We start from the raw sequence: 17,555 nt of genomic DNA, 5'->3' as shown, positions 1-17,555 counted from the left end.
GTTTATATTTATGTTCAGAAATGGGCAGCTAATTATATGTGTATGTATATGTATATATATATATATATATATATATATATATATATATATATATATATATATATATGTAGGTAGGTATGTATGGGTGTATGCGTATGTATAAGTGTATATACATATATATATGTGCAGATGCAGTTAATAGAGACTATAGTGTAAATAAGTATATTTATATAAATATTTATATGGGCATGTGTGTACAAATATTTAGAAATATTCAACTATGTGTATGTATGTATAGGTATGTGTGTGAGTAAATGAATGAATGAATGAATGAATTGAATGAATTATTTTATTTTCGTGTCCGGACATTTAAATGACCCATCCCTCATGGGATTACACAGACACATTAATTACATCAAAATATAACATTCCGGTGTGTAAACCACCTACTTCCAGCTACAAATAATAATAATGAATGAAAGTATAATTACAGTAATAATATAATAATAATAATAATAATAATAATAATAATAATAATAATAATAATAATACTGTTATTTAGCAATGTGAGTACAGTGTGTGAGTATTTATAAATACGGGTTAAATGATTAGTGAATGGGGGTAGGATTAAATAAGTTTACACTTCTTATTACTCCTTTTTGCACATGTAAATTAAGATATCAAGTGTTAAAGTATGAAATTCTTTGTTTTGTTGTTTTGTTTTATTATCTTGTCTTGAATTGTTGTTTTTTACATGTAGAAAATAAAATAAAATAAAATGAAATTGCTCTTTTTTGGAGCAAAATCATCAATTATCAGAAAATGTTTCAGTCTATTCTAAAAAAAAAAAAAAAAAACGAAACACGCCCATGATTAAATAACATTAAACATTAAGAACATAAACTGGATCGTTAAAATATGCTGAGGCACGTTCTGTACCGATGACGTAAGTGCTTTTATTTTGAAATACGTAACCAGATGTATCGTATCGGTGAACGGGGCTTTAAACGTAGGGAGAGTTTTTGAGCGTCCGTCTGTTTTTTTTCGGTTTTGTAACACAGTTTCGGTCCTTGACTCCCCACTCGGACCCGTCCAGAGCCGGCCCGGGTTCGCTAGAATAATGTCCCGGGTGCTGATCGTGGGAGCGGGGCTGACAGGCAGCCTGTGCGCATGTCTGCTGCGGCGAGCGCTGCAGAACCAGGTGCACATCGTGGTGTGGGACAAGGCGCGGGGCGCAGGTGAGCCCGCCGAACCTCACTCAAAAACCCCGATATTTAAGAGTTCCCCGTCCTCCTGCAGAACGACGTCCCTGCAGAGGAAACTCTTGAATGGATTTCACATCAGAACAACTTTGTCTTTGATTCGGCTCATAAATGAGCTTCAACTTTGCACCAGATCTCCACAAATAGACGTGTAAAGCTTGTGTAAACTGTCAGTCTTCACCTGAAACAGGTGAAGACTGTTGTTCAGGTGAAAAGACATGTTTACCTTCAGCGGGCTCTCTCCTCAAATTCGGCTGAGAATTGAACCAGTAACAACTTTATTTAAGCTTTTAAATGAGCATTTAGTTGTATCCCAGCAGCTGGAGGTCAAGGACGCATTCCCTGCAGAACACAACTGAAGTTGGAACCAGATTCAGAGAATCTGATTCAGAGAATAATAAAAGGAACTTGACTTGATAAATGGGTTTATTTCAGATGCTCTATGGCAGAAATTACATTTCAGTTTCAGATCCGTCTCGTCATGTTTCTGAAGGAACTAAGGTCACACGTGGGGTTCCTCAAGGGTCCATTCTCGGACCGCTTCTATTCAACATCTATATGTTACCCCTAGCTCAGATTATGAAACATCACAACATTTCCTACTAGGGCTGTTTGATTAATCGATTTTAAATCGTAATCGCGATTATGTAATTAGAACGATGTTAAAACGTGAAACTCGTAAAATTGATTTTTCACTTTTTTTTTTTTTTTTACCTTGTCTGCACACATATTAATGATTGATACCATATTAATGATTGATGGAAATCTCAATACCTGCGACAAGTGCCCCATCGGAGAGGCTCTTTAGTGTAGGAGGGGGCGTTGGAACATGCCACCGGGCATCCCTCAAGCCAGATGCGGTAGACCGGCTCGTGTTCCTTGCAAAAAACTTGCAAATGTGAATAGCAAATGTAATGACTGACATTACACACCTCTACCTCCTTCATGGGTTGCATTATTATTTAGCATGCAAAGACCCAGTTTAGTTTAATTAGAAAATGTCTTGTTTTATTTAATTGGAAATATAACTTACTGTATGTTTGCAAGTGCTGATTTGCTGATTTTTTTTTCAGAGATAAAACTTTATATTTTATTATATTTTTTTAAACTTTTTTTTCAACTTATTTTACAGAGTTTTGCACTTTATTCATTAATTTTTGGTTTAATAAGAGCAAAGTTTGCACTTAAAGCCCAATGGGGCAAATGTTCAATAAAAAAACAGCATATTTGAAATAATTTCTTTGCCTTTTGTCAATTCACAAAATAATCGTAATCGAAAATCGGATTTTGAGAGAAAAAAATCGAGATTTTATTTTTGGGCAAAATCGAACAGCCCTATTTCCTACCATACTTATACCAACTCTCAGAACAACTTTGTCTTTTGATTTGGCTCATAAATTATCTTTGACTTCGAGAGGTGTATAAAGTCCTTGAAAAAAGTAACTAAGTAAAAGTAGAAATACCATAACTGAAAAAGACTTTGGTAAAAGTTAAGGTCACCCATAAGAAAATTACTTGAGTAAAAGTCTTAAATTAGCTCACATTAAATTTACCGGTACTTAAGTATCAAACGTATCTTGTGAAAAAATATACTCAAGTATCAAAAGTAAAAGTACAAGTATTTTATAGTACGCATGAAAAGAAGCAACACAACTAAAAATTATCCTTCCCTTGTTTTTTTTTTTTAAATTTCACTTTCAGACGAATGAAATGTGGTATAGAATACAACACCAAAAATAAACTGTCTTTCATGCAAAATATAATTCTTACATTATTTTAATTTGTCACGAGTAATGACGTGGCAAATGTCAAAGTAACGAAGTAAAAGTATATTTTTTAATTTTCAAATGTAGTGAAGTAAAAGTTATATTTCCTGATAAAAAACAATGCAAGTAAAGTACAATTCCTCAAAAAAAACTACTTAAGTAGTGTAACGAAGTACATCTAAATCGTTACTATACACCTCTGGAGGTCACAGACGTATTCCCTGCAGAACACAACTGAAGTTGGAGCCAAAATAAGAGAATAAATGGGTTTATTTCAGATGCTCAATGGCAGAAATGACATTACAGTTTCAGATCCGTTTTGTCATGTTTCTGAAAGAACGAAGGTCACATGTGGAGTTCCTCAAGGGTCCATTCTCGGACCGCTTCTATTCAACATCTATATGCTACCGCTAGCTCAGATTATGGAGCATCACAACATTTCCTACCATACTTATGCCGATGACACACACAAAATTCTGGATGTGCCAGAATTCTCTCCAGCTAAATGCAGAAAAGACAGAGGTGATAATTTTTGGCCCTAAAAATGAAAGGGAAAAGATCAGAGCTCATCTTGGCTCCATGTCATTGACAGCTACAAATCAAGCCAGAAATCTTGGTGTAATTATTGACTCAGACCTGAACTTAAACAGCCATCTAAAGTTTATCACTAAATCTGCCTATTACCACCCTAAAAAACATTTCTAGAATTAAGGGGATTCTGTCTAAACAAGACATGGAAAAACTTATTCATGCATTCATTTTCAGTAGGTTGGATTATTGCAATGGCATCTTTACAGGCCTTAACAAGAAAACAATCAGGTAGCATTTTGAGTTTGGGACTTTTCATAGTTTATTTATATACTTTTATTTATTTATTTTATTTTAGTTGAGAGAAACTATTCAGTTTGTGGCAAAATATTTGTACTTGTATGAAACTGAAGATGTATAATGCAAACCTGACATTTACTTTTAGTTCAGTTTGTGGAAAATGGTTGGCCTGGCTTTCTCTTTAAAACTTAAACAGTTATAAAGCATTACAAACTGTGACAATAGGGCAAACACACAGTATTGTTTTGTATTTTGTGTCTTTCAAATAAAAGACAATTTTTTCCAGTCATATGTTCCTCATTCAAGGTTGTTAAAAAAATACTGCTATAATATCGTATCGTGACCTCAATATCGTATCGTATCGTGAGATTAGTGTATCTTTACCCCCCTACTGTTTACTGAAGCGTACTAAATTAAATACTTACCTGCTGTACTCTACTGCCCTTACTTTTTAACAACTTGTGCTTTTTACTATTTTACCTCTTTTCTTATCATTTCATTTCGTCAGAGGTGTCAAGTAACAAAGTACAAATACTTTGTTACCTTACTTAAGTAGAAATTTTGGTTATCTATACTTCACTGGAGTAATTATTTTTCAAACGACTTTTTACTTTTACTCCTTACATTTTCACACAATTATCTGTACTTTTTACTCCTTACATTTTAAAAACAGCCTCGTTACTCTATTTCATATCGGCCTTTAAAAAAAAACTATCCAGTTAAATTGCTCCATCCGGATAGAGTGAATTTGGTTGTGGTTGTTTCAGAGTTTCTTGTCCAGTTTTGTTCTTACATCCGTTCCCTCAGATTCCTGCAACTAAACTTGGATGTACATTCCAATAAAGGTTAGGATAAATGATAACATGCCTCTGAAGTTTGACTTTTTGCACCATTACAATACTTATAGGCAACTAGTCATCATATCTGCTGCTCTCTGAAACACATGTTAATGCTCAATAATACACATATATGGTTCTTTAATATATTTGCATTATACTAAGATACATTCATTTTCAATGGCTTTTGTCCTTAATGGCTTTTTCCCCCCTTACATTACTTTTACTTTTATACTTTAAGTAGTTTTGAAACCAGTACTTTTATACTTTTACTTGAGTAAAAAACTTGAGTTGATACTTCAACTTCTACAGGAGTATTTTTAAACTCTAGTATCTATACTTCTACCTGAGTAATGAATGTGAATACTGAAGACAACTCTGCATTTGGTTTGGTGCCGAGGCTGAACTGTGTGTCTGTTTCAGGCGGCAGGATGTCCACCAGCCGCCCCCCAGAACCCTCGTCCCACTCGGCCGACCTGGGAGCTCAGTACATCTCGGCCACGGCGGCGTACCACCAGTCCCACCACAGGTGCGTCCCCCCCGGCCCCCGCCTCGGCCCCCTGCCCTTTCTGCTGCGACCTGGACTGTGAAGGTCTCAACCTGAGTGTGTGTTCAGCTTCTACGCAGAGCTGCTGTCTGCAGGTGTCCTGCGGCCGCTGGAGTGTCCCGTCGAGGGCCTGCGACCCCGCGACGGCGGCAAGGACTACATGACGCCGCTGGGGATGAGCAGTGTGGTCAAACACTTCCTGTCCGAGTCAGGTAAACCCACCCGCCGCTCCGGACACGGGCGCCTCCAAAACATAGGGGGGGCCAGAGGGGGCCACTTCAATTCTTGGGGTGGACACCAAAACTAAAAGCCATCATTACAGGACTTTATTATACTGTTGTAGTATACAGGCTCAGAAATACTTGCATGTATATTAATGGTTAATACCATGTTGGTAAAAACCCAAGGCATATACATATGCATTTTTAATATATAATATATGACAAGAAAACTCCTGCACACCTTCTTCTCACTGTAACTTATTTATTAGGCCAACATTCCTTGAAAAAGGTCTATGACCGAAACGTTGGCCTAATAAATAAGTTACAGTGAGAAGAAGTTGTGCGGGAGTTTTTCTTGTCAAGTTTGACTGCTGCTTTCGTCCTCTGACGCACCTTTCTGCAAATCTGGTGTGCAAAAAGTTTTCCACTTCTAATATATAATGTATATATTTTAATATATCATATATTTAGTTTATTAATACATATATATATATATATATATATATATATATATATATATATATATATATATATATATATATATATATATACATACAGGACTGTCTCAGAAAATTAGAATATTTTGATGAAGCCTTTTATTATTTTAATATTGCTGATTATGGCTTACATTTTAAGATTAAGATTCCCAGAATATTCAAATTTTTTGAGATAGAATATTTGAGTTTTCTTAAACTGTAAGCCATGATCAGCAATATTAAAATAATAAAAGGTTTGCAATATTTCAGTTGATTTGTAATGAATCCAGAATGTATGACATTTTTGTTTTTGTAATTGCATTACAGAAAATCACAATATTCTTATTTTCTGAGACAGTCCTGTAAATGTGCAAAAAAAAAGTATAAATAAAATAAATATATGATATATTAAAATATGAAGGCATGTATATACCTCTAAATGACATCAAGGTGCCTGTTGGAGTGGCATTAATAACCTGACCCGTGTTTGTGTCAGGAGCCGACTTGTTCCTGGAGCATCACGTGACGGCTCTGTACCGCCGCGGGGCCTCGTGGGAGGTGGAGCGGCAGGCGGGGGGCAGTGAGACCTTCGACGCCGTCGTCCTGACCATGCCGGTGCCTCAGATCCTGCAGCTGCAGGGAGACCTGGGAAAGCGTAAGACCCTGAACCCGACCGTCCTCCGAACCCACCAGGCGTTGACCGCCGGCGTCCTCAGCAGGGCCGGAACCAGGTTATCGGGGGTCCTGTTAACGAAAATTATGACTAAATATCGTCGTCAACGAACCTTTATCACCTGAGGAAAACGAGACGAGACGCAATGAAAATGCTGGTCATGTGACGATAACGATAATTTAATATATTATGCAATATCGTAGAGGAATAAAAACAAGACTAAAATGTAGATTACAAAATAAAAACTCTGCTAAAATATGTCTTCATTTTCGTTGACCAAAACGAGACGAAATGTTCTAACAAAGATCCTTAATATCCATTTTTTAAGGTGTTTCCTCTGGTTTAGTCTTTAAACCAGTTTAGTCTTTAGATCTTTGGATCCACTTTCCTACATAGACGTGGAAAAGAAAACCCAATGTGTCGTCGGAAAAGAGAAATACGGGGAGAAATGCGGAAAAATAAATATGTTGTAAACTCAAATTAGAGTCTTCTGTATCTGGAATGAATGTATTCTTGAGTCTATAAGGTAACAATAATACAATAATAAGATAACCTTGTTTGAATTGTAAAATGGATTTGACTAAAACTAGACTAAAATGGACAATTCTGACTAAAATAAGACTAAAATGCTCAGACTTTTAGTCGACTGAAACAAACACGACTAAAAGGAGAATGAACGTGACTAAAACAAATAAAAACTAAAATGATAGCTTGACCCAAAGACTAGACTAAAACCGAAACACGCCGACAGAAACAACACTAGAGACGAGCCGTCTGCTTTAGGGAGGAAATAATACAAATATATATATAATATTAATTAGGAAATAACGTTAATTTGAGTGATAAATAAAACGATTTGACGGGATTGAAAGGAAAATAGTGACTTGACCCTCCTGAGAAAAAGTTTCTAAACCAGTGACGGCTGGTGCTAAAGATTTTTGCAATCTACATTGGCATAAATGGGGGTGTACCAGTACACAGGAGGCACGGTTAGGTACAAGCTTGGTACAATGGGGAAGAAAGAAAGGTGGAAAATAATATTTTGGTCCTTTTTAATTTTGAAAAATGAAACCATCCAACAATAATGGCTTATTGGTGCCAAGTTTTAGTGAAGCAGTTCAGTTCTGCTGCAGTGGAAAAAGAAAACTGAAGTCGGGTTTAACATTTCAACAAGTCCACTGTTACTTTTTGTTTTTTCTTCCTGGGTCAGGTTTACCGTAGTTTATTTTACACATTAGACAGAAGAAAAACATGAACATTTTCATTGTTCTGTCTGGAATTTATATTACTTGAAAAGATAATGTTCCTTTCTTTCAGATATTTGATCAACAAATATTATTTCAAAAGCAAGTGTTACTTAACCTATTTAAAACAAATCTGGTTTGTGTGGTTTAGTTTGATTTTGTAAAAAAGACGAGGAATGAATTGTCCAATCACATTAGATTAAAATAACATACGAGTTCGTCACGTTACTGATCGCTGATTTGTTGCTGATAACTGAGTTTCTGGGACGAACACGACTGGATCCCTTTACCAATCTAATTCAAACCAATTAAAAGATCCTCAGGTCACGTGATTATCAAATGTTGGAGAGTTTACACTGGATTCTGTTTGAATCTGAAAGAACATTTTCAGATTCAGATTCAGATCTCACACACACAACAGTGTCATTTACAGATCAAACACCCCAAAAGCCAAACACCCATATAAAGATAAGAAAATAAAGTAAAAATAAAGAAAAAATTAAAATAAAAATAAAAGGTAAAAACAAAAATAAAAATAGAAAGTGCAGTGCCATAAAAAGAATTATAAGGATAGATTTTGGAACCAAATAAAGATTTAAACAACATTTAATTTAATTACTATTGACAGTCGCCCACAGACTGAAATAATACCTTCTTTTAATAATTATTTGCATCTTACAGCATGTTTTTTATTTTATTTTTATTTTTAATCTCTTGATTTGATGGCGCCCCCTACCGACCAGCCGCAGCTAAACTTCAGGGCGGCTGCAGTACCGCGGCTCCGCCAGCGGGGGGCGGCAGAGCGACGCTCCCCGATACAGCCGTCCTTGTGTTTCTGGAGATGATGATGTCACCTCGGGCTCCTCTGATTGGCTGTTGGGGGACAGCGCCCACTTCCCCAGACACACAACAAAACTTTATTGAAAATATACAAACTCTCAAAGAGGATAATGGACAAATATCAATTTAAATACTCTAAGAATTAAAAGGTGCATATGAATAACCAAATAAATTAAGCATTTAAATTCACATAATGGAGCATAAAGATTAGATAAGATAATCCTTTATTTTCTCCCTCAGTGAGGAAACTCACTTTTGTTGTCAGCAGTGCACTTAATGCAGGGAAGAGGAAAAAAGGAGAGGAATTATTAAATTAGAATAACAAATATGACGAAATAAAAATTATGACTAAATATCGTCGTCAACAAACCTTTTATCACCTGAGGAAAACGAGACGCAACGAAAATGCTGGTCATGTGACGATAACGATAATTAAATATATAATGCAATATTTTTGACGAATAAAAATGAGACTAAAATGTAGATTACAAAATAAAAACTCTGCTAAAATGTGTGTTCATTTTCGTTGACCAAAACATGACAAGAGGAAATGTTATAACAAAGATCCTTAATATACAAGTTGTTTCCTCTCGTTTAGTCTTTAAACCAGTTTAGTCTTTAGATGTTTGGATACACTTTCCTATAGATGTGGAAAAGAAAACCGAAATATGTCGTTGAAAAAGAAAAAGATGGGGAGAAATGCAGAAAAAATAATACTGTATGTATTGAACTCAAATTAGAGTCTTCTGTATCTGGAATGAATGTATTCTTGAGTCTATAAGGTAACAATAATATAATAATAAGATAACCTTGTTTGAATTGTAAAATGGGTTTGGTTTAATACAATCTTTGACTGAAACTAGACTAAAATGGTCCTGGACAATTCTGACTAAAATAAGACTAAAATGGACAATTGTGACTAAAATAAGACTAAAATGCTCAGACTTTTAGTCGACTGAAACTTGACGCGACTAAAAGGAGAATGAACGTGACTAAAACTAATAAAAACTAAAATGATAGCTTGACTCAAAGACTAGACTAAGACTAAAACTGAAACAGGCTGACAGAAACTAGAAAAATACCGGTCCTGTCTCTGTCCCAGTGCTGTCCGTCGAGCAGAGGCAGCAGCTGGACGTCGTCTCGTACTCGTCCCGCTTCGCGCTGGCGCTCTTCTTCCCTCCGGACGCCGAGCTGGGCGTGTCCTGGGGCGCCCGCTACGTCAGCGACAGCAGCTGCATCCGCTACATCGCCGTGGACGACCGCAAGCGCGGCGCAGGTCAGTACCCAGGGTACCAGGGGCGCATCCAAACATGTTCCATAGGGGGTAATTCCCTAGGGATTGGGACACCACTTGGAACCAAAACTACTTTTTTTTTTAACTTTCTAACTTGTCTGCATATATATTAATGGTTAATACTATGTTGGTAAAAGCCTAAGGCATGCATATATATATATATATATATATATATATATATATATATATATATATATATATATATGCATTTGCAATATGATATTTATCATATATATTTTAATGTGTCATATATTTATTTTATGAATATATATATATATATATATATATATATATATATATATATATATTCATAAAATAAATATATATGTTTCCTATATATGTTTTTTTGTGTGTGTGTATATATATATATATATATATATATATATATATATATATATATATATATATATATATATATATGCATTTTTAATATGAATGAATGAATGAATGAAGTTTATTCAGTCATTGCAACACAAAAACACCAAAAAAACATTGTACACAGCATTAACTATTAAACCAAAGAAAAATGTGTTGAACAATAACTGAAAAGGCATAGGCAGAAGCAAACTGCTTATAAAAGCCTATCCTATATATATATATATATATAATAATAATAATAATAATAATAATAATAATATATATATATAATATATCTTTTAATATATCATATTTATTTTATTTATTTATTTATTTTATTTTATTATTACATACATATATATATATATATATATATATATATATATAGATTTTTTTTTAATATATAATGTACATCATATATATTTTAATATATCTTTTTAATATATAATGTACATCATATATATTTTAATATATCATGTATTTATTTTATTAATACATATATACATAATTTGTTTAATTTTTGTGTATATATATATATATATATATATATATATATATATATATATATATATATATATTATTTTTTTAAATATATATATTTTCTTTTTTATTATTATTAGGCTCAGAAATACTTACAGAAACACCCACTGATATGCATTTTGCCCAAATGATTTGGGATGAAGCACATAACTGATGATAGAATCTATGTGACCGGTGAGTGTTTTTTTGTACTGTAGACTGTAACCCGTCCCCCGTCCCTCCACCCTCACCACCACCCGCCCCCCTCTAACGCCCCTCCCGCCCCCCCAGGTGCCCCCGGCCGCGGCCCCACCCTCGTGGTCCACACCAGCGTCCCGTTTGGCCTGCAGCACCTGGAGCGGGACAAGGAGGCGGTGCAGCCACTCATCCTGCAGGAGCTGAGCAGGCTCCTCCCCCAGCTGCCGCAGCCCCTCAGCATCAAGTGTCACAAGTGGAGGTACTCCCAGGTGAGCCGCCGCCAAATATTTTTTCTCTTGCATGGCCCTAATACTCTTCCGTAAATATCAAATAAAGGGATAGAATTGTCTTTTTTCTCTTTATCGTATAATGTTCACAAAGTGTAATGCAATTAATGTCATGGGTCGTGTATTTTGAAGGATCAAATATCCCATATTATCCATTTTAAATCAATATTTCAGGGGTGGCATTATTTGATGGTTTAGTCACATCTACCGTATTTTCTGGACTATAAGCCGCTACTTTTTTCATAGGTTTTGAACCATGCGGCTTATACAAAGGTGCAGCTATTCTGTGGATTTTTCTTTCACCGCTTGGGCAGATAGAAGTAGGTAGAAGCAGATTTCAAACGGATAAATAGATAAATAAATACCGGTTATTTTCTCTTGGTTCTGTCCCGTTTTAATCAGCTGACATGTTAAAAGACACTGTTAGGAAAGGATCTATTTAGGTAGATACATGTACATAATTTACAGTTCAAAATCCTTCTGTACATGTAGTAAATATCTAATCTAACAACATAAATATCTGCAGCTTGCATCTTTTTTTTTAAAAAAAGAGCTGAGGCGGCTTGTATGCAGGTGCGGCTTATAGTCCAGAAAATACGGTAATAATGCTCCCGTCACTTGACGCATTCAGAGCACGGGAAGCATCTAAAATGATCTATATATATCTATATATATCTATATATTTTTTATGGTCCCCGATTGTGGAACAGCCTCCCGGAGAACCTCAAGGCCGCAGAGACTGTTGATGTTTTTAAAAAGAGGCTCAAGACCCATCTCTTTAATCAGGCTTTTAACTGACTCATTTAACTCTTTTAAATTTCTTATGCTCACCCTTATTTTTATTGAATCTTACTGCTCTGTTTTATATTTAGTTTATCCTTTCTTATCGTATTTTATTTTATATTTTATTTTTGTTTAATCTCAATGTTTTATCTAAATATTTTAGTTGTTATTTATGGTCTATTTTATACATTTTACTGTCTTATTATTTTAGTTTTTAATGTCTTACTTTCTAGACATACTTTTAGGATTTTATGTTTGTATGTTTTATGTTTTTATGTTTTTTATAAACTCCTTTAATGTATCTTATCCTGCTTTCTTGTAGCTTTTATCTCCAGTGTTTCCTCATGGGGAGCCTCCATGCTGGGAGTGACTCTGGCCTGCAGGGGGTCGTCCTGGGGGTGGTTCTGGCCTGGATAGCCCCTTTCACACAGAGATTCCGCAATATTGGTGTAAAGAAGTCCTGCCAATACGCCGCCTTTGTTGGTTCACACAGAACCATACAACGCCGGCATAACGCCGCTCCCGTCTGTAAATTCACACAGCATGCCGGCGTTCCGCAATCAGAGGCGTGACGACAGCGTCAGCGCTGGCCCCGGCTGGCCCCGGCATGCCGGCTGTGTCATTCACACAGACCCCGTTTCGTCTCTGTGACGGCTCTGTGACTACCTCCGCTGCCGGCTTATTGGTGGGGCCACTTGGCCCCCCCATTCCGCCTCCGTGACTTTCACACAGAACAGCGAGGCGGCTTAAAGGCGCAACGTTCCCGCCTCGAACTGGCTGTGTGAAAGGGGCTGATGGTTGTGGAGCTCTGCACCACGGCTTCACCGCTGTGGTGTGGACTCCTATCCGTCCGGGCCGGGATGGTCTCTGTGGCCCCCCCCCCCCTTGTAGCTGCGGGCTATGAGACCTCCTGGCGTGGACGGCTCCCTGTTACCGTTTCGTCACCTGGATCCTCTGTGCCTAGCCATGTCTACACCATGTGTCTGCGTGTGTGTCTGTGTGTGTAATTTAGGTGAATAGTAGTGTGCTTTTGTCTGCGGGGAGGGGGGGGGGCGCATTAATAAGTTTTATGTTTATTTGTTTTTCTTGTTTTTTCTTTTGTTTTTTTTTGTTGTTAAGCACTTTGTTTGATTATTTGTATGAAAAGTGCTATATAAATAAAGTTTGATTTGATCTCTGCTGGCCTGATACTGCGCCGCAAAATATCTAAAGTTATCTCGACTGGCTTTTGTAATGACGGGTAGCATGGATTGACAGAACGGCGCCAGGTTAACCCCCCTCTCCCCCTGCAGGTGCAGACCGCGGTGCCCGACTGCCCGGGTCACATGACCATCCTGGACCAGCCGCCGCTCGTCTGCGGCGGCGACGCCTTCTGCCACTCCAACTTCGACGGCTGCGTGGAATCGGCGCTCAGCGTGCTGGCGGCGCTGGAGGCGGAGCTCCGTGGCCACGCCCCCTCCGGTCAATAACCGACCAATGACTGTGAAGCCCATGTATTTATCACCTGATGTTTGAAGTTTCCACGTTTGAATAAATGTTCAATAAAAATGTTCATTTGTGTGAACGAGACTCCTGCAGACCTTTACCCTGGATTCACACTGAAAGTGTCAAAAATCTCCTGACGCCTGCATCGCGCTGCTTAGTGGATTCACACTAAAGTCCAGGTGTCGGCAACCCAAAATGTTGAAAGAGCCATATTGGACCAAAAACACAAAAAACAAATATGTCTGGAGCCGCAAAAAATGAAAAGTCTTGTGTCAGCCTTAGAATGAAGACAACACATGCTGCATGTATCTATATTAGTTAGAACTGGGGGGAGATTTTTTTTTCATTATGCACTTCGAGAAAAAAGTCGAAATGTTGAGAAAAAAGTCGAAATGTTGAGAAAAAAGTCAAAATGTCGAAAAAAAAGTCGAAATGTCAAGAAAAAAGTCAAAATTTCGAGAAAAAAGTCAAAATTTCGAGAAAAAAGTCAAAATGTTGAGAAAAAAGTCAAAATGTCAAGATTAATGTTGAAGTACAATCTCGGGGAAAAAAGTCGAGAAAAAAGATGAAATGTCAAGAAAAAAGTCGAAATGTCGAGATTGAAAAGGAAAGGAAAAAGGAGAAAAAGAAAAGAAAAAAAAAAAGGAAAAATATTTTTTAAAAGCTCCAGGAGCCACTAGGGCGGCGCTAAAGAGCCGCATGCGGCTCTAGAGCCGCGGGTTGCTGACCCCCGCAGTGGGCGGGGCTAAAGCTGCGCTGCAGAACTGGAGGGAACAGTGTAATGTATATAGTCTACATATACCTATATATAGTGTGCACATCTTCAGTTTCCTATTTCACACTTTGGGAAGCCTTCTTTATATTTCAGCGTTATTTCCGCGTAGATAAGAGTGAGTTTGATGCTCCTTAACTAGGTTGTTCCTGGATCAACATCAACCGTCATCGTTGGTCCCGGTGAAGCTGCAGTCTGTCTGCGGTGAACACTGACACACCGGGTCGGAGCGGATTGTTGCGAAGTCTTTCCCAAACCTCGCCAGAATAAAGGCTGATTTATGGTTCTGCGTTACACCAACGCAGAGCCTACGGCGTAGGTTACGCGGCGACGTGCGCCGTACACCGTAACCTACGCCGTAGGCTCTGCGTCGATTTAACGCAGAACCATAAATCAGCTCCTGAGCCGGCGGCTCTTCTCATCCCCGAAAACAACGGCTCAAATTTCTTAACAGGCGTTATTTGGATAAACTGAGCCCAGGTTGGGGATCTTAAGTTACTTTTACGCCTGAAAAATATAAAAACTTAATAAAGTGGCATATTAACAGTGCTACAGCGGAAATTAAAACAGCTTTTAGCTCTGGGCTTCCTGATATGGTGTGACTTTTGTGCAAACGTAACTACGCAGTCGCTTAAGTACCCGAACGTAAACCACGCAGTGACGGAGCAAGTGGTGTCCCAATCCCTAGGGAAGATTACAAGGGCCCTACCTATTTTTAGTGTGAAGTGGTAGGAAGTAGGGGGTGTACTATAGAGGGTTTTCACCGACGTCACGAAATGGGCGGTACCGCGACCCGGCAGCCATAGCGGCGGGATTATTTGTAGGCAGAGTGGAGGCTGTGGAGGGCTGGAGGTTGAACAACAACAACAAAGCGGCTAACATGTAAAATTTGACCATGTCAAAACCACGGAAAACCTCGGCAAAACGTGGGGAAGATACCAGATACCGGGAAGGACTTGGTCCTCCAGAAAGGGCGAGGTATAAAGAGAAATTAAACCTTTTAGGTGGCCATGATCCGTACGAGCTGGAGCAAACAACGTGGACCACGGATGACCCGACTATTCTGCCAACGATTAAATATCCTGACATCGTGAATTACCTCATTTTTTTTACCAAATGGACCCCCATTTGTACACTGGCAGAGTAGGGTGCTAGAAATTTAGTTTGAGAAACTCTGTTGTAAGGCTATGAAATGAATAAATCATGGCGAGCAATAACGCTAAATATACAGTAGATTATTATATTATTATATTTATTTTTCACTTACCTGACAATAAATGTGAAGAACAAACACGAATGTTGTCAAGATTCTTGCCCGTGAAGTTCTGTTTCAGTGCAGCAAGCCACAGACGTCTCCTTTCTTCTGATAAGTTTCGGCAAGTATCTCCCTGATTTGTGATAACTTTTGGAAGTCTGTAAAACTCCAGGTGTTTTTCTCGGTCAGACCGATTTGTACAACCGTACACACGGCAATAATTGACCATTTTCCACGCGGATTGTGATTACGGTTTATGAATGAGCAGAAATGTGCAGTCTCTCATACGCTCTGGCTTTGTTTTGGTCTGGGGGGGTGGGGGGTATATCTCCGTAATGGCGACTCGCGTTTGGTGACGTCACGTGAAAGCCCTGTATCCAGTACTCGAGTTGTAAAAAAAAAATCAGGGGGGGATGGTGGATTTTATCATATGGGGAGAGATAATTTGTGCTGATTACAAATAATATAATATTACAAATAATAGCACTGATCAAAACACCTGCAGAAATACTGCAGGAATGACATAGCAGCAGTTAAATGCAGCCTTCTGTAAGCTTTAAATATCCACTGGACTTACATCAAATACATCAAAACACAACAATAAAAAACACTTTTCTGAACTTATCAATATAACTCTGTCCTTCACAGGATAAGTAACATGGATCACTGCAAAAACTCAAAATCTTAACAAGAATATTTGTCTTATTTCTAGTTAAAATGTCTCATTTTAGTAAAAAAATATCATTACACTTAAAACAAGACTCATCACTGGAAAAAACAACCATTTTCACCTGTTTCAAGTAGATTTTCACTTAAAATAAGTAGAAAAATCTGACAGTGGAACAAGATTTTGTTGCTTGTAATGAGAAGATAAATCTTGTCCCACTGGCAGATTTTCCTACTTATTTCAAGTGAAAGTTTACTTGAATGATTTGGACCGTTTTTATTCCAGGGGGGATCCCCCTCAACTCCAGTACTGGGTGTACTGGGATTGACCCCAGGACTGTTTGGTTCCCGGTCGGTTCCCTGTTACCCGTGAACCTGCAGAGATGCCGGGGGGCTGATCGCCGCGGCAACGGCGCCGCCGGCTCCTCGGATCTGTTCACAGCAGCAGATGAGACAGAACCAGTTCTGCCGGGTGGAGACAACTACAACTCCCATGATGCTTTGGGAGGATTCAAACAACAGGACAGCAGCAGGTGTTTATAAATAGTTTATTCACCTTTACAGTGTTTTTATTTCATTATAAAACAAGGAGCGACAGAATAAAAGACGTGGGGGAGAAGGAGAAGGGGAGGGGTCAGTTTAACACGTTTCCATGGCGACGGCGTCTCCGTCCGTCACACCTGATGATGTCGTTGGTTCTGGTGGAGGAGCGGGTCACGTGACCGGGCCGCCGGTCCGAGACCATCACAGAGATAAAGAACCCGGGTCTGGCCGGAACCGGGCAGAACCGGGTCCCAGCAGAACCGGGCCGCGACGGAGAGGACGACATGAAGCACCTGGAGGTCGACGTGGACAGCACCAACCGGGCCTCGGGCACCAGAACCCGTCCGGACCGGACCGGTCCGGTCCAGTCCGGGCGCGAGGCCCGGGTCTGACAGCACCAAACTGGACCGGGCCACGGATGGACGACGGCTCGACGTCAGCACCAGCAAAACCGGGTCACGTGACGGGTCCGGGTAAGTACCGGAGGTTCTGGTCCCGCGTGATCGGACCCTGAACGGACCTCCAGAACCAGATCCGGAGTCTCGGCACCGCAAGCGAAGACGGAAATAGGAACGGACCGGACCTGAAACGGGTCCAGAACCGGTGGTTCCGATCGGCACCACGAGAGGACGGAGATCCGGCACCGGGACTGAAACTGGAGCAGAACCGGTTCTTACGGAGGCCCGGTTCCGGTTCTGATGAGACCTTAACGGACCCGACACAC

At 38.8% G+C, this 17,555-nt stretch overlaps 1 protein-coding gene across 1 annotated transcript; it reads left to right on the top strand.

The window, feature by feature from the left end:
- The first annotated feature begins 975 nt into the window (after positions 1–975).
- Positions 976–13,674, top strand: rnls (renalase, FAD-dependent amine oxidase). Its single transcript, XM_061708773.1, has 7 exons — positions 976–1,217; positions 5,095–5,200; positions 5,288–5,430; positions 6,412–6,570; positions 9,775–9,948; positions 11,134–11,309; positions 13,403–13,674. Exons 1-7 carry the CDS (start codon positions 1,100–1,102, stop codon positions 13,577–13,579), a joined length of 1,053 nt encoding a protein of 350 aa, XP_061564757.1. The 5' UTR covers positions 976–1,099; the 3' UTR covers positions 13,580–13,674.
- Positions 13,675–17,555: the final 3,881 nt, after the last annotated feature.

Source organism: Cololabis saira, chromosome 19 (assembly GCF_033807715.1).
Source record: "Cololabis saira isolate AMF1-May2022 chromosome 19, fColSai1.1, whole genome shotgun sequence".
Lineage (NCBI taxonomy): Eukaryota > Metazoa > Chordata > Actinopteri > Beloniformes > Belonidae > Cololabis > Cololabis saira.
The sequence above is the reverse complement of the archived record's forward strand: the minus strand, read 5'-3'. Positions and strand labels throughout refer to the sequence as shown.